This window comes from Zonotrichia albicollis, chromosome 29 (genome assembly GCF_047830755.1).
Source record: "Zonotrichia albicollis isolate bZonAlb1 chromosome 29, bZonAlb1.hap1, whole genome shotgun sequence".
NCBI lineage: Eukaryota > Metazoa > Chordata > Aves > Passeriformes > Passerellidae > Zonotrichia > Zonotrichia albicollis.
Genome location: NC_133847.1, coordinates 1,122,695 through 1,146,408, shown reverse-complemented (window position 1 = coordinate 1,146,408; position 23,714 = coordinate 1,122,695). Strand labels below are relative to the sequence as shown.

The window sequence follows — 23,714 nt, the reverse complement described above, 5'->3', positions numbered from 1 at the left end:
TTTGCTGACCACTGTCTTGGCTGAAAGCAGCAGAAAGTACTTCTCACCTGTAATCAAGCTAGAGACAATGAGAGGAAGAACCAGCATCTGGAGCATCCGCATCAGCAGCTCACCAGGGAAGGAGAAATACTTGATCTGGCGATAGGTCAGCTGGTAGGGCCGGAGGGAGAAGGCCAGGATAATTCCTGTGGATCAGCATGGGATCAGAATGGAAGTGGCACAGTGTGACCCAGTGGTCTGTCCCTCAGTCCTACAATGTGTTTTTTCTCTTCTCATTTACTCTCAGTTGTTCTTCTTTACAAAAGAACAAATGGTCATTTTCTAAAAGGCTATCATCCAGTTTTTATTATATGCTCTCTCTCTCTCTGACGTATTTATATGCAGAGGAGTCTTGTGTGAAACCACAGGTCTCCTTGTTCCCTATTGGTCTTCCTCTATTGCTCTTCTGGAGTCTGTTCCCAGGAAGCTCATTAATACAAAATGCTGTGATGAGAGATATGATCTCACAGACTAAAAGAAGTATGACTACATAGTTCAGATTCTTTGTCTACCCACCTCTTAAAGGTGAGTTCAGCCAGTTAGAGTCATGTAGCCTGGATCAAAAGCTAGGGACAACCTGCTATCTGCTAAGCAGATTTGGTTTGCATTGTATCACAGCCATTTGCAGCATTTCTGGTCCTGTCAGACTACAGTTTTTGGACAAATCTGAAAAGCCCTTGTGCCTACAGCTGCACTCACAAGATACCTCTGAAGAAACCTGGCTGATTTGTACAAGGATTGGTTGAGTTGGACCATCAAACTCTTTCTATCATAGAGTGTTTCTATACTGCGCTAGAAAGGATCAACAAGGACTCCCTCCCACATACACACTCTCTGTTGGGTCCCTTGCTCTTGCACAAAAGTACTCATGATGTGGGCAGCACTATGAGCTGCCAGCTCGTCAGCTTCAACTCCTCAGTCAAATCGCTGTGATAAAATAAAAATCTTTGTAAAATAAACAAACATTTCCCCATATTTATAAATGGTGCCTGGTGTTGCCACCAGCTCCATACCTAGTAGGACCGCAGCAATGGTGAAGAGGACGAAGGCATTTCTCCTGAAGAAGCTTTTAGCACTCTCAGCAGTGATGCTGTGCATCCGCTTCTTGGCCCGCGCCGCCCGCTTGTGCACAGCCTGCTGGAACCGCTGCACCCGGCTGTTGGTGTGGAGCCGCTTGGCTGCATCCTCGTTGAGGAACAGGCTGTTGACGTGGCTCTGCTCGCTCATGGTCAGCACAGCTGCTTAGTCCTCCAGGCACAGCTCTGCCTAGGCTGGGCAGGGAGAAGTACAGGCAGGAAAGCATAAGCTGTAGCACACCTTGCCTTCGTCTTTAGGTCATTTCCCTGGGGCCTGCTTGCAAAGGTTTATTTAAAGCTGATTAATGACCTCCTCTCACCATCTGCAAGTAGCAGCCCTTGGTGAAGTGTATGTAAAGGGCTGCCAGGGTCTTGTCACTACTGCTTTGGTGCCTCTAGAGAAGCTCTGGCCCCTATGGCACCCTAGCTGGACTGAGGAGTGTTTTATGTTGGCCCCGGCATCCAGAATGGGCTCCGTAGCCAGCCAGGCTTGTTCAAAGTTTGACCACTTTGGAATGGAATTAATTTTTATCACCTGGCAACAAACTCTCCTCCCATACACCACTCTTCCAAAGAAAACCAAGCAGCAAACAACATTTCTGATGGACCTCCAAGGTGGACAAGTCCCTACCACAACAACCTTCCCCATGACAGCAATTGGTGCTGGTTGTTTCTGTAGAAAGGAACATTATCCCCTTGCCTTACATGAAGTCTGAGGATAAGACTTTATTTACTGACTTTCCTTTGAAACACAACAGGGCTTTCAAGTAGTATCTCTTGTCAAACTCCTCTAATGGGATTTACCCGATGTTCTGTCTTGATAAATACTAAGACTGAAATCAAACCTACTCCAAAGAGATAAATAAAGAACAAATTCTGCTCTATTGCCAATTGGCTGAAAGGACTGGACAGTCTACTGTACTTTATCTGTTTGTTATTTCTATATTCCTCAGAACAGAACAACAAGGAGGCTGCACAGGCAAATCAGTCCCCTCTAGGGTGCTAGAAGGCGCCAGCCACCCAAACAGTTCACATAGTGAGGAAGATTATTGCTGGACTATGCAGGTGCCATTTTCCTTCTGTCACTGTGCCTTGACAGATGGAAGGTCTGAAAATTATTCTTATTCCCAGGAATTTGCAAAGGTAATACAAACCTAAATGAAACCAAAGAAGAACAAAGTCACCTTATCACATCAGCAAGTGCTGGAAAACGTTTGGTGTTGCAAGTCAAATAAGAGCTAGTCCATTTGTAATCCTAAATTTAAATCAAAGAAACCCTTACAAATGAGACTATGTTCTCCATAAATTACACACCTAGTATCTTCCACTTGGACCCAGATAAATGCCTATAGTGAACTGAAGACATTGCCTTAAAGAGGAGCATCTTTGTGGTACAAGATTGCAAGGTCGTGCACAGAAGGTGGAGATCAACCTCCATTCTGAGACAAGGTTGGTTTGCATAGATGCTAATGCCTTCATGAGGTTCAGAACAGCAGACACATCTGAGGTGGCCCAGCCAGGTCACTCTAAGCCCCCCCAAGGCTAAGCTGCACAAAGGCCACTGGCAAAGAGGATGTGTATTTGCTGCAGGAACCTAGCAGTGCTGCTGTGGTCACCCCAGCTTTTAGATCAGCAAACAGCATTCCATGGATTTTGATCCACTCATTCCAGCTTGACCAAGAATTCCATTCCTTACTATTACCATTACCTTACCTTTACCCCACTTTTATCTGTTGGAGACAATACACACCAGATTGTGTAAAAAGTTTGCCTATCTTCCTTCCTTTCACTGCCAGTCCTGTTTTTCACAGCTACACCTGAGAAAAAGAAATGGCAAGATTCATTCAGTTCATTGAGATTGTGCCACCTGAACCTGACAGTAGGTTTAGAAACTATGAATTCAATCCCCTTGTGTCCCACAATAAACTTGTATCATTTATAGCCTTCCAGATATAGAGTTCAACAAATGACCCAGGAGAGGTGACACTGGAACACACCTAGGTGGGTTTAAATGTCTCCAAAGGGAGACTCCATGACCTGCTTGGGCAGCTGTTCCAGTCCTCTCCCACTTTCAGTGTCAGGAAGTGCTACCTCATGCTGACGTGGAACTTTTTGTGGTTTCGTTTGAGGCCATTACTCCTTGTCCTCTTGCTTGGGCATTAGGACTTCCTAACATCCAGTCTGATCATTCCCTGGCACGACTTTGGACCATTCCCAGTTGTGCTGCCCCAGGATCTCAGAGCGAACAGTCCAGCACCTCCCTCTCCACATTCCCTCCTGAGGAAGCTGCAGAAAGCAATGCATCCCAGCCTCCGTTTCTCTGAAGGTGACAAGCTCACTCAACTGCTCCTTGTAGTCCAGCTCTTCACCAGAAAGTTCACCCTACATTCCCTTCCCCTAGACATGTTTGAGAACCTTCACAGGTCCCTCTCTGCTCTTCAGCTGCTCCTCTCCCAGTTTAGACTTGTACTCAGTGTTACTCCCTCCCAGCTGCAAAAAATAGCACTTGGACTACTTCCATTTCATGCCTGAGATAGCCCAAGGGTCCAATTCATCAAAATTCTCCTTTGAGGCCTCTCGTTCCTCAAGAAAGTCAATGGCACCTCCCTGTTTGATTTTGTCAGCAAGCTTGCTAATGGGACATTCAATTCCTGCATCTGGATCATGGATGAAAAATACTGAACAATACTGGTCCCAGTGTTAAGCCCCAAGGACACCACCAGTGACCACTCACCAGCCAGACACAGCCCCATTCATTACAACCATTCAAGCCCTGCTGGCCAGCCGGCTCTTTACACTGCACACCATCAACTTGCCCCTCCCACAGCGGGACAACTGTCCAGAAGGATGCTGTGAGGGACAGTATCAAAAGCTGCACTAAAGCCAGGAAAACTGCATGCACCACCTTCCCTTTATTAACTTGGGATGTGACCTCATCCTAGAAGGAAATCAAACTGGTCAGAGAGGACTTTTTCTCTGTAAATCCATGTTGAAGGTTGCATTATTCTTCAAATACTTTTCAGTAGTATTCAGTAGGACCTTCTCCATAATCTTTCTAGCAACTGAGGCTAGACTCATCGGTCTTTGTGTAGTTCTTTGTGTCTTCCCTTACACCTTTCTGGTGGATTAGAATAACACTGGCTTGCTTCTCAGTCAGCAGGGATGCCATGTGGCTTCTACAGTAGAGCAACCGAGGCAATCACTTCCAAAAGAAGAACCACCAGAGAAACTTTCGAGGCCTGGACACTCTTCTTCTTACTCCCAAACCACTCACTCTTCATCAAATGACCCAGCACACATTGGTAATGTGAAGTACTACCATACTTTGACATGGAAAGCTCCAAACAGTTTAGTGGAGTCAAAAAACACATTGATTACTCTAAAATCACCCACTTCAGACTTTCTACACACAAATCAAACTTTTCCTTTGCTGTGGTGACCTGAGTGAAGACCCATGTTGAGTAGGGAAAAGTGGGCTCCTCCTCTTGCAAACCTTGCCTTTCTTAGAGTTGGACCACACCACAGCAATGGCACAATTTCCTGTACAGGGAAGGTGGGAGCAGAACCCACAGATATAAAAGGACTCACACAATTTTTTCTCCAGATGTCTCCCCATCTGGAAAATGTATTTTTGTCCAAACAAAATGAAATTTCTATTTTGATAGGAGAAAGTACAGGATTAATCATTAGATCCCATGTTGCACCATGTGTTCAGCTGCCTTTTAGAGCAAAAGTTATTACACCGAAGGAACTCATTAGCAGATCTTGCTCCTTTGATGTCCCCACCCTCTTTCTGTCTTGCTCCCTTTCTCTATTTGCATATTTTGCAACAGAGCAGCCCCCTCCACAGCACATTCTCTCTGTGATGTTGGTCTGGAATTTTGTAAGTGTTCTATTGCATGAGCAGGAAGTTCTCAGACTCTTGCAGTAAAGTCACAAAAATTCTCTTGTCCATGGCTTGGATTTTCCTCCTTGTGAGGCAGAAGGTGGCTTTGCTCTCTCTGTGAAGGTTGTTCTATCAGTGACTGCGTCACCAGTCTCCACTCTGCCAGAAACACCAAGATATTTGACAGAGTATTTTTGGAGGTAATGACAAGGTTTGAGCAGGGAGCACAAGATATTTTGCAAAAAGAATCAGTGTTGCAAAACTAGTATCTAGTTCCTGGCAGTGAGGTTTCACATAAACAGAGGAATTTTTGCTATTTTAGAGGTATCAGTCTGATGTTGGTGAAAGTAAAAAATGGGAAGGGAGGCTTCTTCACTACATTTTGTCCTGCTCTTTGCAGATTTTTCTGTGTTTATCTCCCCATCTACCCAAGGAGATTTCCAACGTGGGGGGAGGAGTGCAATAGAGCTTAAGCACTTATAAAAAGCTAGAAAACAGGGAAGCTCTGAATCAACTGAGATGCATCTGTTCCACGTTGTACTGAACATTGAAGAACATCTGTCCTCTTTATCTTTTGTCTCTGTTAAAGCAGCCAACATCAGAAAAGCCAACATCAAAAAAGCATTCAGTGTGCAGCATCTTCCTATGAGCATGTTTTAAAGATAGAAGGTATTAAAATTCTGGTTGAAGGGAGATTGGAGATAGCCATGGCACACTCACAGTGCTGGAGAGCCAAATGTGGAAGCATCAGGGCAGATTTGCATCCCCTTCTCATAAATTGTATAATTTTGGTCCCACAAAGTTCCACATTCAAAATCTGAGAGTAAAATATTGTACACAGCAGAGAAACTTCTTGAAATAGTATCTTGAATGTAATCTTTGACAACAGTAAAGACACACAGCCTCCCACATTTTGACCATGCCCCTCTCCCAGAGAAAAGGCCAGCTTGTTTAAAAGAAGAACTAGGGAAGAAGGAGAAGTAAAAAACAATGTTCAAATGCATCTAGTTGAAGGAAAATCCACATCAGTAAGGATATGGCTTCAGTGTCAGATTAGTCAGGGTTTTTAAAAACTTTTGTAAAGGCTCATGCATGAAAGGTTTTTAAAGCAATGGATATGAAAGAGAATGAAAGGGGAGATCCCCTTTTTATCATCACTTTTGGTGACAGGATGCCAACAGAGATTTCAGTTGAGATTTCCAAAAAGAAAGTGTGTAGAGGGCTGAGCTGTCCATCTGATCACAAGTGATGGGAAAAATGACCTGCTCTATGCATAAATGAAAAGCAGTAAACACAGAAAGAAAAACTCTCAATTCCAGTTTATTTGTGAGTTGACTCACAAAGAAACTGGAAAGACCCAGAGAAGCACAGACTGACAGAAGAAAGTACTAGGAATTATTTGGGAGACATTAGGGGACAAAGAAGAAAATATTTCATCCCTGAGAGGATGAGTGGTAGCTGGGATGGAGTTAATTTTCCTCCTAATAGTTGTTACAGTGCTGTGTTTGAAATTTAGAGTGAGAATAATCTCAGACTTTGTCTTCTGATAAAGGGAAAATGCCAAGACATGAATCTCACTTGTGGGAATGATACAGCTTTCACATTGCAACATTAAATGCTTGAAACTTGTATTTAGAAACCCATATACACATCTTAAATATTGCTAACTCACAACAAAAGAAGAAAAATGAAATTTTTTGGACAAATTTCAAGTTGCTTGCTGAAGAAATTTTGCATTTAACTCAGATTCTAGGAAAGTTGCTGTGCAAGTCTTCAATTACTTACTTTCTTTGTTGTGCAGGCTCAGCTTCAGAAAAAACTCAGCTTGATTGTTATAAAGCTGTCATCACTGAAATGTTTCTGCATTCAGTTATTAAAACATCAAGAGGCAGACTATAAGTATTTATAAATTTTTCTTCATGTGCTGCAAAGTTTTGCACTGTCTGTATTAAGAGAGTTTGCATCCATGGGAGCTCACAAGCAAGCTCCTCCTGAGTCGTGCATGTTTCAGACTATCCGCAGAGATGGAGGGCAGACTTTCCTCAGAAATGCACTGGTCATGAATCCAGCCTGTCCCCTGGGCAGTCTCTGTGTTCCACGGTGCTGGGGGAGCCCTGCAGAGCCCCGTGGGTGCAGTGCCTGCACTGGGGAGTATCAGCACAGAGCAGAGCCCAGTGCTGGGGCAGTAGGGCTGCATCTGCAGGAAAGATCTGGGCAGAGCTGGAGGAGATAGTTTGCATCTGCATCTGCAGATCTAGACAGCATGTAGATCTGCAGAGGACACAGTTCCACATGGAAAACATCTCTCAAGAGGTCAGGGCAGTGGGGCTGGCCAGAGGAGGTCAGTTCTGTGGAGCAGTGATACACTGAGTTTTGCCAGGGAGAGTAGACAGTTCTGCTGCCTGCAGAGAAGCTGTTTGACTGTTTGGAACCAAAGGGGATTATTCTCTATTTCACGTGAGTTTCTCATGCTTTAATACCACTTCATGGCAAGAAGAAAAACTACATGTAGGGAAATAAAAATAAATCTATTTCATGCCTGTATGCAACTCTGCCCTCATTCCAGAGACATGCAACAGCTCAGAGGACACAAAGAAGCAAGTGCTCTGAGCATGGGGGTGGGCTGCAGAGATCTCTGGCCTAGCTTTGTCCAGGTAATGGTTAGAGAAAGGCCGTGGTGGATGAAGAAATATATCTGACTACTTTAAATGGTCCAGACAAAACTCAACATCAAACCCCTAATAACAGTTTCTTAAGGCCTGCATCTGGTACATCACCCCTGGGACCACAGAAGTCCCAGGACATCCCAGGTGGGACCAGCACTAGAGTAACTCTGCTGTGCTTGTGCCAGCCCGTTGAGAGAGGTGATCCCTCCCCTCTGACTCAGCACTGGTCAGGCCACAGCTGGCATGCTGTGTCCAGGTCTGGGTTTCCCAGTATGGATATAGGGAAGAGAGTCCACTGAAGGACTGCAAAGGTGATGGAGGGACTGGGGCATCTACCCGGAGGAAAGACTGGGAGATCTGGGACTGCTCAGCCTGAAGGAGAGAAGGATTGGGGTAGGTCTTATCAATGTATACCTGTAGGGAGGGTGTGAAGAATTCAGTGCCAGACCTTTCTCAGTGTTGCACAGTGACCATGAGAGGTGGCAGACATGAATTGAAGTACCAGGAAATTCTCCTTAAGAATAAAGAGTGTCTTTGCTACTGCAAGTTGCCCAAAGGTGCTAGCAGGGTGTTCTCCATTCTTGGAGGTATTCAAAAGCTGTCTGTACAGAGTCCTAAGCAACCAACTATGGCTGAGTCTGTTTTGGGCAGAGGGATTGCACTAGATGATGTTTAGGGGTCCCTGCCAACCTCAGCAATGCTGTGACCTTCCTTCTGCTGATGTGCTGTGAGACAAAGCTTTACGAGACTTCAGACAGCACTGACACATCCTGTCCATGGCAGTGTCCTGGAGGTGATTTACATTTATAATTAGCACAGAGACATGGTTGGTTCTCCACTCTCCTCTCACCCTCTGACCCCTGCACAGTACATCTGTACTGCACTGAAAGTCAAACAAGAAAATGCTGCTTCATTGAAACAGCCAAATGCCACTTGTGGCTGCTGGACAGATTGTGATGACTCAGGGGTGACACAGCAGAGGGGAAGCAATCAATCAAGTGGATCCACTGTGAGACACTCCTCTTGGAAAGGGGAAGGTCCTGACCACTGGCAGGACATGGCATTACAGGGCATTCTTGCCATGGTATGTGGGACTGGAAAAAATAACAAAAATTTCAGATGAAAACTGTGTCTGCCTTCTTGCCCTGTGCTCCGCTATCTCATGAGGCAGAACACAGCTGCCATCTCACGCTGCTTCCCCTGCCCTCACATGGACATGCTGACACAGCTTTCTGATTACTAATGTGTCCAAGAGATATCAGCTGATGATCAAATAACCTGCCCCAAGAGAGGCAAAAATCTGCATGTTGTGCATAGCAGAGGAAAGCTCCACTTTTCAGAGGGTTCAGGCACTTGGCTGGGACAGGCCCAGCTGTCAGTATTCAGAAAAAATGGATGGGAAACAATGACTAAAATGCAGCTGCTTTACACATTGCTCCACTATTGCTAATGTCTGTGTAGAAGAACACAAAAAGGGGTTAATCTAATTAGCCAGTTTTACTCCTGGGACTGGCAGAAGTCAGCCAAAATAGAAATGCCCATTGCAAACCCTCTCCCAGGTTTGTCAGCCTCCAGGGACTGGTGGAAGAGAGGCAATATAATCCCAAGACAGCAGTGTTTGGTACAGTGTGTACCATCACACCCTGCCAGGGGCATGGCACATGGCACTCAGTCAAGCCATGCTGCTGAAAGGATGACACTGGAAAAGCATGTCAGGTGTCCCCCTCAATGACAGCTGCCCCAGGCTCTCTCCTCCCACTGCTAAGGCAACCCCATTTTAGTTCTCATTGCTGAAAGCCAGACTGAATGTGAAATAACCAGCACTTGGAGTCCACTGTTTCTCTTGTCTCCAAGGAAACTCTGCTTTATGTTCAACATCAAAACCAGCAGAATTTTCAGTGAGGGAAGTCTTTGCAGGTGGCAGCAAGGAAGCACCCAAAGTGGGAGAAGAAGGAGAAATCTCTGCAGTAGGAGAGGTATTGGAATGAGTTATGCAGAGTTAGGCAGATATGGAAGGGCAAGGCAAGGGGTTACTGAAAAATCTGTGCCAGTCTTTCTGAGGTGGACTTCTGGTGCTGGGTCACCAAGGGAGAGGAGTTAAATAGCCCACCCTCACATGGTGGGAGGGGAGGCTCAGTGCTTTATAAGGAAGGGGCATATCACTCTGCTCAGTGGTCTGAAAGTTGTTGTTGGCAGCTCTCAAGTTCTACTGGCTTTTAAGCAGACCATGGGCACTCCAGAGTGGGAAGCTACAGTCCCCCTACTGCCAGCTGAGTAAAAAGAGGTTCTTTGTGGGGATTGTCTTTGCAAAGATGGCAAAGGAGGGGCAGATGTCCCCACTCCCACTTGACATCCCCACATCGATAGCTCAGTGCCTGTGATCAGGAACATTAAATCCTGCTATTGTGCTATTGCCTGGGCTTTTTTTTTCAGTCCTGAGGACCAGGATCTCTATTCTCACAGGGTTCATAGACTCCCCTTGGCTGGAGGCATCCTCACCCCTCATGCTATTAGATCCTTTGCACCCTGGCCCATTGCTTGCCCTTGGGAAGGGAAAGCTGAAAGCAGTGCAACCAAAAGAGCCTATGTTGAAAATTTCCATTCACAAACCCAACTCAGCCATCTTTGCATTGCTAAAGCAGTCTCTGGAAGGGCTTTCTGCTCAGTAGGGCATTTCTCTTTCTTGATACCTGTCAGCAAGCTACCTCCCAGACAACTCCTACCACAACAATGGACCCAGGAAGAGAACAGATCTGTTCAGGGCCCAGCCACTGGCCCATCTCTGTGAGAGAGCACCAGCTAAAGGGAGAGGAATCTACAATAGGTAGGAATTTCAGCCCAGTTGAGCTCTACAATGACAGTGATCACCAGTGGAGCAGTGGGTTTGGGACCTAGGTACAATACTGGAGGGACAAGTGCCACTCTCCACAATGCTCCCTACTCATGCCAAGGTCTTGTGATAAGGTTGTCTCGCTCAAGCTTCCCACCAGGCATTTAACCCCAAGCCAAGACACAGAGTCCCATTTTTAGAGCACCCCCCACTGGGCAGCTCCCTGTCCTAAAGCAGATGAGAGCTATCCCTACCATTGTCATGCAGATGCCCGAGGAAATCTCCTTCCCTGCTTCAGCCCCTGGTACTGGCATCACTCTTATTCATGCATTCAGATTCACTGATAAAACCACTCACCTGGAACCAGTGCAGGTTGCCAAGCACAGAGGGAAGCAAGTAGTTTTCGTCTTGGGGGATTATTCTGCGTTGTTTTGTTCTTTAATTCTTTCAAAGGCAGGAAGCAGGATTTTCTCCCTAGCAAAGTACAGTGTTAGCAGAGACCTCTGAGCAATACCTCCTGAGAGAGGAAAGGAAGACTGTATATGCTCAGGATACATGGCAGAAAGGGGTGGGGGAGTGGCATGTAGGAGGAGACAGAAAAAATCTTTGATGATTGCACCAGACCAGAGCACAGAAAGCACCTGTCATCAGGAGGTTGCATAGAGCCTTTATTGGGTTTCACAGTACCAGTGGGTATGCACTTTCTTCTGCCTCCTCACACAAGCTTCAAGGAGAGCTAGCAATAACAGAGAGCAAGGCAGCTGTTAAATGAAAATCAAATCTCATCCCCATTCCATTCCTGCCCTTACAAGGGTTCCTTCCACAAGGGAGGCTGCATGCATCCAGCAGCAACAGCTGAGTATTGGACAGGCAAGTCCTTCACTGGTCCAGTCTGTGTGTACAGGACCTCTGAGGTCCAGACACTCCTGTGGTTTGTCCAGACCAGCCTTAGGGGATAGACATGTGTCTGTGCCTCAGCCAAACTGCTGCAGCTTCTCTTCAATGTATTAGGCACATCTTATGGAAGAATCAGTTCACTGAGCATGCAAAGGAAATGCAGTAGCTGTAGAGTCTGTCAGAGAAACAGACTCTGCTTCCAAGGAAGCAGGTGAAACTTCCACTGGCTTACTGGCTTCTTAAATATTGATTCCTGATGCAGTTTCTTAGATAAAAGTCCCACATTTCAAAATTTTGATCAACGCGCCATGTCAAAACCACAAGTCATGTTACAGGTGTGAACACCACAGAGCCCACTCTGGCCTCTGAATGTGGCAGAGTGAAAAATTATTTCCAAAAATCAAGCCACAGCATTAAAGTTACAACAGCACCTCTGTTTCTAGTCCTACCAGATACATGATTCACCACGGACATAGTTGTTTCATGAAAGTAGCCTTCTCCTTAATTCAGGTGGCCCCAGTGTAGGGATTTTGCTGTGTGCTCTAGCTTTGGCATACCAAAGCTGATATGTTGTGTCTGCAGCTGGAGCTTGCCACAGAGTTTGAACTCATCTAGCTAGTCAGGCATAGGTCAAAGGCAAAGCATCATGTTCACTTTATAGATGACGCTGGAAATTAAATCCCCCCAAATCTTGTGTCCTCATCAGCTGTAGGAAGAGGAGAACTGGACCTCTTCAGCCCTGGTTAGACAGCAACTCCCAGCACCAAATGGCTTTTTCAGACATTGATCATAGAATTGTTTAGGTTTGAAAAGACCTTTAAAATCATTGAGTGCAACCATAAATCAGGATGGTGATTAGATGGGACTTTGCTCAATGAGCCATTTGGAGTCATGACTGTGTCTGTCATTCTCCCTTGTTTAAACTTCCTCCAGACACAAGGCATCGCTGCATTAGGAGACAAGGACACACTCTCTGAACCCAATAAATTGCTTGGTCTTCACATGATTCCATGGCTAATGACTCTAGTCTTCTTATTGAAAGTTGAAGAACATCTCAGGTCATGCAAGTGTCAGCTGGGGACTGTAAATTCAAGTACTGTGCCCTGCAAGGTTTCAGTCATCTTTCCAGAAAAACACATATTGGAATGGGCTGCCGAAGAAAATATTTTTATTCCCAAATTAATGCTTCTAGTTTTGGGGAATAGGTGTGGTTTGCCTGTACCACGCACCAAAACCCTGCAGAGATGCGGCTGAGAGGCAGTCCAGCCGCAGACGTACAGGGAGACTGATTGTGGTGGCCCAAGCTGGTACATGGTTGATTTTCTTTGCTTCTTCTGATGGTTCACATTGGTCATTGCTGAGGCAGTCCCAGAGAAAGGGCATCTCCTATTCCTCATGCCCCTGCTTCTCACGTAGCTTGGCCAGAAGCTGCTCTGGCAGAAGGGCTCCTGACAGCACTGTTGGAACTGCTGGGGGCTGATGGCCTGTAGCAGAGCACTCCTATGTGGGACTAGTGCATTTCTGGTGCTACCCAGAGTGGCACAGCAGCTGCACACTTGGCCACCCCTCAAATGCTGTTCTATTGCCTGATCCCACCTCAGGCAGCAGTGTTTAGCTAACAGTGAATGGTTGTCCTTTCCACCTCCTATGCCTGAAGTCCAGCTTGGCTCCTAGAATCTCTCTTAATTCCTGCCCTGGTTTTTAATCCCCTGATTAGCACCCATAGGCCTTTTTAAGCCATACTTGCAGTGACAAGTGCCTTAAACCTTCTCTTTTGGTAACTTTTTCCATATTTTGTCTTGTACCTGTGGCAATTTCCAGGCAACTTAAAGTTATTAAATAGGACACAGAGCAGCAGCCTGAAGCTATGGAGGAGGTGAAGAGCTCTGCTCCCTCAGGATGGAGCTGCCTGATGCCTAGGCAGTCTTTCCAGGGTAGAGCAATCCTTGGGTAGAAACTCCATGGTCAGCTAACTCTCCCAAGTCTCTCCTCATTCTAGGAGTGCCAGGCCCACTTGATCATTCACATCAGAGGCCACATTATGCTCTAAGTTTTGAACAATGGGTAAAAAGGAAACTCACAACATCACCTTGTGAGAGGCAATGACAAAAGACTCCTGTCATGAAGTCACCTTCCAGAGGGTGTTCTGATGCTATCCTTGCACAGCTGCTTGAAGATAAAGGAGGGGCTTGATGGGAAACAGCTTTCCAAAATCAGCCCCCTGGAAATTTCCTCCACTAAGCACCTTTCAAAATTATTTCAGCTAATTCCACAAGTAGATAAAATGTATTACATAGGGACAGGGCTGTTTTGCACCCTTTCCATCCTTAGATACATCCTCGGTCTGTATTGATGCCCTTTTCTCTGAAGTCCTAGAAACAGAAGCCAGACACAGGATGATAAAAAGGGGTATGTTTATATAAGGAACCTTAGGTCCACAATCCATTAGGTGAAAAATGCTGAAGATGCTTGCCCCAAGTAACCCATGTACCATTTTTATTGATTCTGCAAATTAATATATCTGACAAGACCCTCTCCCAATTAGAAGTACACTCCATAAAGTAATGCTCCCTAGCTCTAGCACCATCTAAATCCTCCTCCCTCAGATAAGAACCAGGCCCTGTTTATAAGAATATGTCTCGAAGAGCTGGTTTCAGCCTTGGTTTCTAAGGAGAACCAAGACAGCATAAAGGTACTGGAATTTGTTTTGTCTTTCTGCCTAGGAAAATATTGAAGCTAAGTTACAATAATAGACTGCAAAGCTACAAATATATGCATAAAGAATACAGAAAATATATAAAAGAAAGAAAGGTATAAATCCAGACAGCATCAATATCTCTACCCAAATTGGAAAGACCCAGATCCTAAACGAGTGAAGTTCTGGGCAAATCACTCTTGAGACAAATTTTGACAAAGGGCTTGTGTGTCTAAAGGACAGGTTTGCAGGTCCAGCAGAACAAGTCCTTTATCACCTCTGCTTTTTAAAAAAGACTAATTTCTATTGGATCTTTAAAAAGCAAAACACCTATAAATGGGCTAAGAGTTGACTCATAATGTAATAAGATAAATCTCCCATGTCAGTCTCTGTTGGAATGCAGTTAGAGTGTCCAGTTTGGACACACAACCTGGAGGAGGCGTTGAGGCTGTGGGGCTGGGACACAAAGCACAAGCAGATGGTTGCACCCACTGTCCCACAACTTTCCTGGCTTCCAGCAAGCACTTTGCATATCAGTCTTTTGAAAGCAAAAATCTTTTGATTTTTCTGAACTGGTGGAAAAAAACTGTTCAGGACCATGATGTAATGAATAGCAGGTAACTGTCACAGCCCTGTCAACTGAACATGTGGTGACTGGGAGGATGGATATGGACCATCCATACCTACACCTGTCCTAGGACATGGATACTTTCTGCTGGAGTGTAAAAAGCCACTGGGATATTCCTTGCTGCTAATTGTTGTGAGAAAAGATGTGATTTCTTTTTGTGTTAAGCAATCTTACAGCCCTCCCCTCCCTGGATTTTGCAATTCTATAGTCTTGTTCTCCTTGTTACAGTAACCTTAATTTGGGGGTTGGTATTAATTCTTTCTCCTGCATTGCTCACTGGCCCTGGGAACAGAGTCCAATTATGCAGCTGTGACCTTCATTACAAGTTAGCAGACTTTCTGCAAATGAACTTCCTTCATGTTTCACAGAGCTACTCAAATAATGGAATTTCCTTCCTATGGGAAATACCAATCTCTCAACATCTATTTTTGCCCTATTTTTAAACAAAAAGTCAAAATTTCAACTCTTACCATACATGAAGCTTATGAAAATTCATAAATGTAAATAAATATTTTGGTTTGGATCAGACTGATGTAAATCTACTCCTACCTGAGCTGTAGTTTTTCTTCATGTGAGTGCCTCTCATAATTTTTTTACCTCATTTTTTATAGACTTCAAGGTCTCATGATGCTCTGCAGTGTCCCCATGCAGCCAAGCTGCTATGGTGAATTTTCCTACACGCAGCCTGGAGGGAGGAGCAAGGGCCAAGGAGAACAGGGCCCTAAAAGAGAAAGAGCATGTGATGTTGTTCTCACTGACAGCACCTGCCAAGACATTTGGTTAAAATTTCTGATGGGACAACAAAACAAAGACAGTGAAGCTAAAAAATTGTGTATCCAGTGACAAAAATTATTACCCCCAAATTTTGCCTGGGTAGGTTCAACTGATGAGTGAGACAAAGTTTTGTGAATTGCTGAAGTTTCTGTCATTCTAAAGTGCCCTCATTTTCTTCTTGACTCTACTGAGAGTATGTGTGACTGAGGCATTTTAGCTATTTTGAATCCCAGCTCATGCTCCCTGCTTCTTCCAGGTACACTGGGAACTTGTGTGGCACACTCCTAGGAGTTCTGCATTGGGAGTTTGTGTGATTTGTTATGTACCTTTTTTTTTTTTAGCAATCCCTTTAAATCACTATACAGGCACAGCCATTGCAAACTGCAGATTCTTACAGTGGTTACTCTGATACTTGACTTTTCAAAACCACCATTTTTTTCAAACAGTTTGAGAAACTGAACTGCCACTGCCACTGTGAAATAAATCCCCTGCTCCCATCCTGAGAGGTTCCCTGGTGGAAACTCACCTGATTCCCATAGCATGAAAAGAGGTGTGAGGAGTCATTTGGATTTTCTTCCCTGCCCTAATCTACCTCTGACTCTTCCTCCTAGCCCCGTGCTTGTCTGCTGCATTACAAACTAGCAGTTGTTCTCCCTGAGCTACTTGAGACTTGATTCAGGTTTGATGTCACAAACAAGTTCTTTCTTGAAACCTTTTTATTATCACTTCCCTTATTGTATTTGTACATTTATTTTACTGTATTATTCTACTGTATTGTGTTTTTCCCATGACTTGGGAATGCAGCTTTCTTCCACTGCTTATGCTGCACAGAGACAATTCCAATGCCAATGTGGTACTGTCTTTTCCTTTCTTCCTTTCCATGATCAGGCTGCATCTCTCCTTCCTTCCCACCTCTGCTCTGCCTCTTGCAGCCTGTGGTTGGCTGTGCTTTCCACTACACAACTGGCCTTCCTGGCACTCAGACTCCCAGGTTTAGCAGCTCTCTCCACTGCACTGCTGCAGTTTCTGTGCAGAGTGGAGTTTCAGTGAAGATGCCAACAGTCATCAGCTGCCTGGCTGAATATCAGCACAAGATTTATGTTCTTTGTCACAGCAGCTGGAAAATCACTGTCTGTTTCAGCAACATACCAGAGGTGCCTTCTCTGTGTGTTTTTGGCATTTTAACTATTACATAACTATTTATACCTATATGAGATTCTTCTTTATTACTCTAGTAAGTTTTCTTGCACCACTTATAAGTTTGGACAGCTGAATTCTACATGTGCCCAATTGCTCGGGCTGCTCTAAAGACTATCTTTAGAGAGTGCAATGCAAGTGAATTCATAGTGGGTAGAAGCATTTATCAGGGCACATCTTTGTACACCCTCTGAAGCACTATGAAATACACTCTGCCAGAATGACAGGCAGCATGACTCCCATGGATTGCCCTTACAAATACATTATTTCTTCTTGAAACTCAGGCAAAATCTTCCAATAAGAGAATTTCCTGCTATGGAGAAGAATGGACTTCAATACAGCACAAGCTGGATGTGCCTTGCCACAGAGGCAGAAGAAAGCAGTGTACATACACAGACTGTCCCTTTCTCCAGACCATTATTTCCAAAAACTGCTATCTGCTCAGGAAGAGGCATTTCAGACCAGCCTGTTACCTGAATACCCACAACAGAGTGACATGAATGCCATCTGACTTTACCCCTTCATCTCCTGCCTTGTCTGATCTAACTCCATTCCTTCTGAGTCACGCTTTCAAATAGTGAGGATCAAACCTTAGGTGTTTTTTTTTCCCCATGGTCTACATGATATCATTCAGTTTGAAAAAGCGCTCTGAGATCATCAAGTTCAGCCATTCCCTCAGCATTGCCAAGCCCACTACTAACCCATGCCCCCGAGTGCCACATCCACACGGCTGTTAAATCCCTGCAGGGATGGAGACTCCACCACTGCCCTGGGTAGCTGTGACACAGCTGGACAACCCTTTCAGTGAAGAATTTTTTCCAGTCTAAACCTCACCTGGTGCAGCTAGAGGCCATTTGCTACTGTCCTGTCCCTTGTTCCCCAGGAAGAGAGCCCAACCCCTACCCGGCTCCACTTTCCAGTGAGGGTGATGTAGACAGTGCTAAGGTCACCCTGAGCCTCCCTTTCTCCAGGCTGAGCCCCTCCAGCTACCTCAGCTGCTCCTTATCAGCCTTGTGCTCCAGACCCTTCCCCAGCTCTGTTCCCTTCTCTGGACATGCTCCAGCCCTTCAGTGACTTCTTGGGGTGAAGGGCCAAAAACTGAACCCAGGACTTGATATGGGGCCTCACCAGTGCCTGACACAGAGGGACAGTCACTGCCCTGGTGCTGCAGCCACACTGTGGCTGGTACAGGCCAGGTGCCATTGGCCTTCTTGGCCACCTGGGCACACCTGGGCTCACGTTCAGCCACTGTTGACCAGTACCCCCAGGTCCTTCTCCACCAGGCAGCTTTCCAGCCACTCTACCCCAAGCCTGGATTGTCCCATGGGGTTCTTGTGACCCAAGGGCAGGGCCCGGCCCTTTGCCTTGTTGGCCTTGGCCCATGGATCCAGACTGTCAAATTGCCTCTGCAGAGCATTCCTGCCCTCCAGCAAATCCACATCCCACCCAGCTTGGTGTCATCTGTGAAATGACTGAGGGTGCCCTTGATCCCCTTGTCTAGATCATTGATGAAAACTTTAAACAGGAATGAGCCTAAAACTAAGCCCTGAAGAACACCACTGGTTCCAGTTGGATGTGACTCCATTCTCCCGCACTCTGTTGGTTCAGATGTCCAGACAGCTTTTACCCATAAAGAGCACACCTATCCAGGCCATGAGTGGAAAGTTTTTCCAGAATACAGTGGGAAACAGTGTCAAAAGCTTTATTAAGGTTGAGGTGTACAACATGCACAGCTTTTCCCCCATCCATTAAACAGTCACCTTGTCATTGAAGGAGGTCAAGCAGGACCTGCCTTTCATAAACCCACGCTGCCTGAGCCTGATACCCTGGTTGTCCTACACATGCCATGTGACAGCTTAAGATGATCTACTTCATTACACTGACTGGCCTGTAGTTCACTGGATCCTTCTTCCACTCCTTATATGTGTGCCTCACATTTGCTGACTCTCTGGCTGATTGGGAACTGCTGGTAAAACATGTGGCTTGGTGAGCTCTTTCGCCACCTCCTGCTGTACTCTTAGACTTGTGCTGGTCTACGTGGCATAGCAGGTTACAGGCCATTCACTCTTGGATTTTAGGGTCTTGATTCTGCTCTCTATCTCTGTCTTCTAGATCAGGCTACCCTCAGGACAACTGTTCTTGCTATTAAAGACTGAGGCAAAAAAGGCATTAAGTACTTCAGCTTCTTCCTCATCCTTTGTAGCAATGCTTCTCACCACATCCAATAAGGGATGGAGATTCTCCTTGGCCTTCCTGTTGCTGATGGATCTATAGAAACACTTTTTGTGATCTTTTACAGCATGGGACAGATTAATTTCTAGCTGGGCTTTGGCCCTTCTAACTTTCTCCCTGCCTAACCTCCCAACATCCTCATAAGTCCTCCTGAGTTCCCTGTCCCTTTTTCCAGAGGTGATAAATGCTCTTTTCCTCCCTAAGTTCCAGCCAAATTTCTCTGTTCAGCCAGGACAGTCTCTTCCTCACTAGCTTGTCTTTCAGCACATGGGGACAGCCTGTTCTTGTGCCTTGAAGATTTCCTTCTTGAAAAGTGTTCAGCCTTCCTGGACCCCTCTGCCCCTCAGGGCTGTTTCCCAAGGGGCTCTCAATCAGTCTCCTAAACAGACCCAAGTCTGCTCTCCAGAAGTCCAGGGTGGCAGTTCTGCTGTCCTCCTTCCTTATTTCTCCAGTATCAAAACCTCTGTCACTTCATCATCGCTGTGTCCGGATGGCCTCAGCTGTCACGTCCCCCCAGTCCATCTCTGCTCATAAACAGCAAGTCCAGCAGGGTGGCTTCCCCGTTGTCTCACTTTCCAGCTGTGTCAGGCAGTTCTCTTCCGTGCACTCCAGGAACCTCATAGACTCTTTTCTCTCCACTGTGCTGTATTTCCAGCAGACATCTGGTTAAGCTGAAGTCCCACACAAGAACAAGGACCAGTGATTGTGGGGATTTTTCCAGCTGCTTATAGAAGGTTTTGTCTGCCTCTTCCTCCTGGTTGGTCAGTCTATGACAGTCATTGACATTCCCCCTTAACCATAAACATAAGCATTCAACCTTATCATTGAGATGCCTTTATCAGCCCAAAATGCACAGCAGAATGCACACTGAAATGCACATGTGATAAAGGGCTATGACACTTTTATAAGTTTAGCATATTAGCATAGTTGACAAGAATCCCCAATAAGAAGTTAATTCCCCCCTTGGTTTAGCCTCCTACTGAAGCCTCCCCTCTTGGTTCTAGGCCCACATTGTTTAAGTCTACATACATAGGAAAGCAGAAGAATGGCCTTGGTTCACTGAAGTAAGATTAGAATAGGATTCCAGGAATGTATCTGTTTTAACAGAGTACTGGAAAAGTACTGAAGTAAACTATGAAACTATATAACTATATAATAAAACAATAGTCTACAAAGCTATAAATATATTAAATACATATAAAAAGCAAAAGTCCTGTGGCATCAATTGCCATCATTAATCTTGAGGCAGTCAAACCACTCCCTCACACAGATTTACCACAACAGTTCCCCTTTCTTGTCTGTCCCTTCTGAGAAGTCTACAGCCACCCATTGCAGCACCCTAGTCACGTGAGTTATCCCACCATGCCTGTGTGATGGCAACGATGCCATAGATTTTCAGCTGCACCATAGCTTCCAGCTCCTCCTGTTTGTTGTCCACGCTGTGGGTATTGGTGTAGGTGCACGTCAGTTGGCCTATTGATCCCACCATCTTTCTGGAGGGAGAAGCCCTAATTCCTGTGTGACCATTCTCAGATGATTCCATGGTTTCTAACCCATCAATAACCCTTGCTTCTTTGCTGCCACTTAAATCTCCATCCCTTCCCCAAGCATGGAGATTACAGTCTGAAGGATCTCACTAGCACACCATCTCTCTGACATCAGCACAGTGCACCTAGACTTATTTCTAGTGAGCTTGGGTTATTCACCTTTGTAGTTTTTCTCACTTTGTCTTTTCATTCCTCTGTTCCCTCCTCAGCAGCACTTTCCTGCTGCTCTTCCCTAACTCCCCAGACTCCCTGCCACAACAGGTGGGTGATGATGAGGTAACAAAGAATGGTTAGAGAGAAGGGAATCCCACCCAAGAATAAGAGTTGGGTTCTTAAGAAGCAAAGATTATTGTGTTGGAAGCAATCACTCTGGAACAGTTTCTGGCTTGAGTGATATTAGAAGGTCCCTGGTAACCCAAGAATCTTCAGTAGAGAGTGCTGTTATCCCATAGGACAACCATGGTAGTAGGAAGGCCAAAACTGGAAGAATAGCTGTGTTGACAGGAGCTATGTTTAGGTTACACTATATTGTTTGACGTAGCCAAGCAATTAAAAAGAAAAAAAGCAAACAATCACTGGCAGTAGCAGCAACACTCTTATGAACAGTAGTGGACACAATTATTATTTGTTCTGAGCATGGCTTGTTCCTGTGGCTATGACTCTGCAATAGAGCACCTTTCATATACACCTTGTTCCATCCCAATAGACTGAAATGTCTAAACTAGCAATTAATTATTTCAGGGGAATAACTTGCATGATTTTGCAACAACAGCATGTCACTTTCATTTGGGCATCCTCTATTGATAAGTTGTACAAACCAGAGGATGTCACAAAACCTTTCTGTTGCTTTAAGTAGCTTGGTCTGATACTGCTATGGGGTGTCTGCCTCCTATGAGCTGGGAAAAAAGGATGGAAAGGCTGCTCTGCTGCTCTGATAATATATTTGTCCAGATTTAACTTGGCCAGTTTTCTTTGCCATTCTCCATATCGTATTACCATTGGCATTGTGCTCTTCTCCAACAGCACCCAATGCTGTGTATTTGTATATGTATTACAAGGACAAAAGGGACCATGTGTGATCATCTAATCTGACCTCCTTTTTCAGGACAGGAATAGCCCTGTTTTAATTAATTTTCTTTTAAGTAGAATATACTATTTTAAAGAAATTTTAGAACCTGCATTACTGTCTTCTGGTGGTCATGAATTCACCAGTTTCAGGCAAATTATATAAGCCTGGGTCTACCTGACCCTGGAAATGATGCATAATCACTATGAAGAAGCAGTCAGCTGCTGCTGTAGAGGAGTTGAATGGAAGCTACTAATGCTTATGGTAATGCTGACATTGACACACCAAGAGGCTGAAGCTTAATCACCACGGACAGGCAAACACTCATGCATACAGCACCTGCAGGCAGAGTTAGACACGATGCAAATGAGGTCTGTGGTATGAAAGTCTTAATCAAGGTGGATGATCCTGTAGCAGTCACTGGGACAGCAGCACCTCCAAGTTTTTTTCCGGATGCTCCCTCAAATCACCACTTCCCTCAGCATGGATTCACATGGTTCCTCTTCCTCTCCTTCCAAGTGAGATCTTAAACTACAGACTGAAGCATTATGTTGACTTCTGGGGTGTGATTTTGCAATTTGATTTCCATTCAATAACAGGGAGTCTACCCTGTTATTGAATGGCTTTCTGGAAGGAGAAGAATTAAAATCCAGAATTAAAATCTTCCTTCCCTCCCTGGGTACAGGAAAAATAAATTATGCAAGATCAACTTCTTAAAATTTTGCTATACCTTAGAAAATCTACAGAAGGGGCTGCAGCTCTTTATGTGATGGCTGGCCCCATGGTTATAAGCTCAGATTTTTTTTCCCCGCGTCTTTTTCTGGTGTCAATACAGGAAATACCTCGCTCATCTAAATGGATGATTGTATCTTCCACTTGCAACACAGTGTCTGATTGTAATATGTCATTTAAGTGATACCACCTAAGGTATCAGAGACTAAGACTTCAGAGAATGCAGACAACTCTAGAGGAAATCTACCCCATTTGCTTTCCTTCACTGAATTGCAGAATCCCCTAAAACCATCTTCTTTCAACCATTCCTCATGGACTGTATTTCATTCTCTCAAGTTTTGTCTAGAAAAACCACACTCTAACTTCCTCTTCTTCAGACACTTTATATCCCTCCATTAATGACACTCTTCTGTCATGTTTCTTAGGCTCCTAATTTTGACAAAACATGTGTTCACCTAGGGGTAGAGCCTTGCCATAAGACCCCAAGTGGAGAACTCAAAGGTTCCCTGATCCAGAAGGAATCTCCAAATCTTTCCCATTGTGGAAGGCTGTATCTCCTGGAAGCTGTATCAGAAAGATACAGGATCTCCTCTTTCAGACTGCAGGTGACTTTATGTGCATCTCCTTGCCAAACTGCTTTTGTTGTCAAATGGTATCTTATACCAGAGGCATATGTAGCTATCTGCCTATCTTTGTATCTTGTCCTGCCAGCAAGATTTCTGACAAATCACTCTTTTATATATTACTATATTAACATATTAATGCAGTCTGAAGCCAATAAAGCAGCTTTCAAATTAACAGTTGCACAGGCTCAGCTTTATAAGATTTGCCACTTCTGCTACATCTTTGAAGTCTTACAGGGGGAAGCATGGCCACCTCTTCAAACAGTTCTCCAGGGCTGGTGTCTCAGGGATTGGTTTGCCCCCTTTGGTGCTATAGAAGGATTTGTTGAGCACACTTCACCCACTGAAACTGCACAGATCTGGTGCCTGGATCTCCCTGGCCCATGCAGGCAGCATGCACAGACAGTACGGGGCTGTGATTCGGAAGGTCTCCATAGATGGGAAGGGTGCTCCAAGCTGGCTGTCCTGTGCCAGCACACAGCACAGTCATGTACAGGCAGTCACAGTATATAGGATCACTCTTGCCTCCAACCAAGCATCCTTTCCAAATTCCCACATAGGGAGTTTTCTCTCCATCCCCTCTCATGGGTCATAAAGCATATGTGTCATGAGGTGGCCCCGGATGCCTGTAGGTGTTAGGCTGAGCTCAGGCTGGCATGTGGGTCTCAAGTCCTTACTCAGAAAAGCTTGGAGTGGTGCTGTGCTGGCTGCAAGCTGTCAACACAGGCAACACAAGCTATCTCTCAGCTCATTACAGAAACTGAGCCAAAGGGAAGGCACGTTCCCAGCTTATCAGGCCACCTCCTCTGTGAGCTCTCTGATCTAC

The 23,714-nt window shown here is 45.1% G+C and overlaps 1 protein-coding gene across 13 annotated transcripts in view; it reads right to left on the bottom strand.

Annotated features, from left to right (window-relative positions):
* The window catches only part of LOC102070487 (excitatory amino acid transporter 4), a 39,887-nt gene that overhangs the window by 13,930 nt on the left and 2,243 nt on the right, over positions 1 to 23,714 (bottom strand). For 2 of the 13 annotated variants that reach the window (XM_074528724.1, XM_074528725.1), the window contains 4 exons: positions 10,855 to 10,971; positions 2,829 to 2,932; positions 1,053 to 1,310; positions 48 to 185 (listed from right to left, as the gene is read on the bottom strand). In XM_074528724.1, coding sequence (XP_074384825.1) covers positions 48 to 185; positions 1,053 to 1,266 — 352 coding nt within the window. In that variant the 5' untranslated portion in view covers positions 1,267 to 1,310; positions 2,829 to 2,932; positions 10,855 to 10,971. Of the gene's footprint in view, positions 1 to 47; positions 186 to 1,052; positions 1,311 to 2,828; positions 2,933 to 10,854; positions 13,752 to 23,714 lie in introns of those variants that run through there. The other 11 variants (XM_074528728.1, XM_074528729.1, XM_074528723.1 and 8 more) reach the window with 8 other exon arrangements.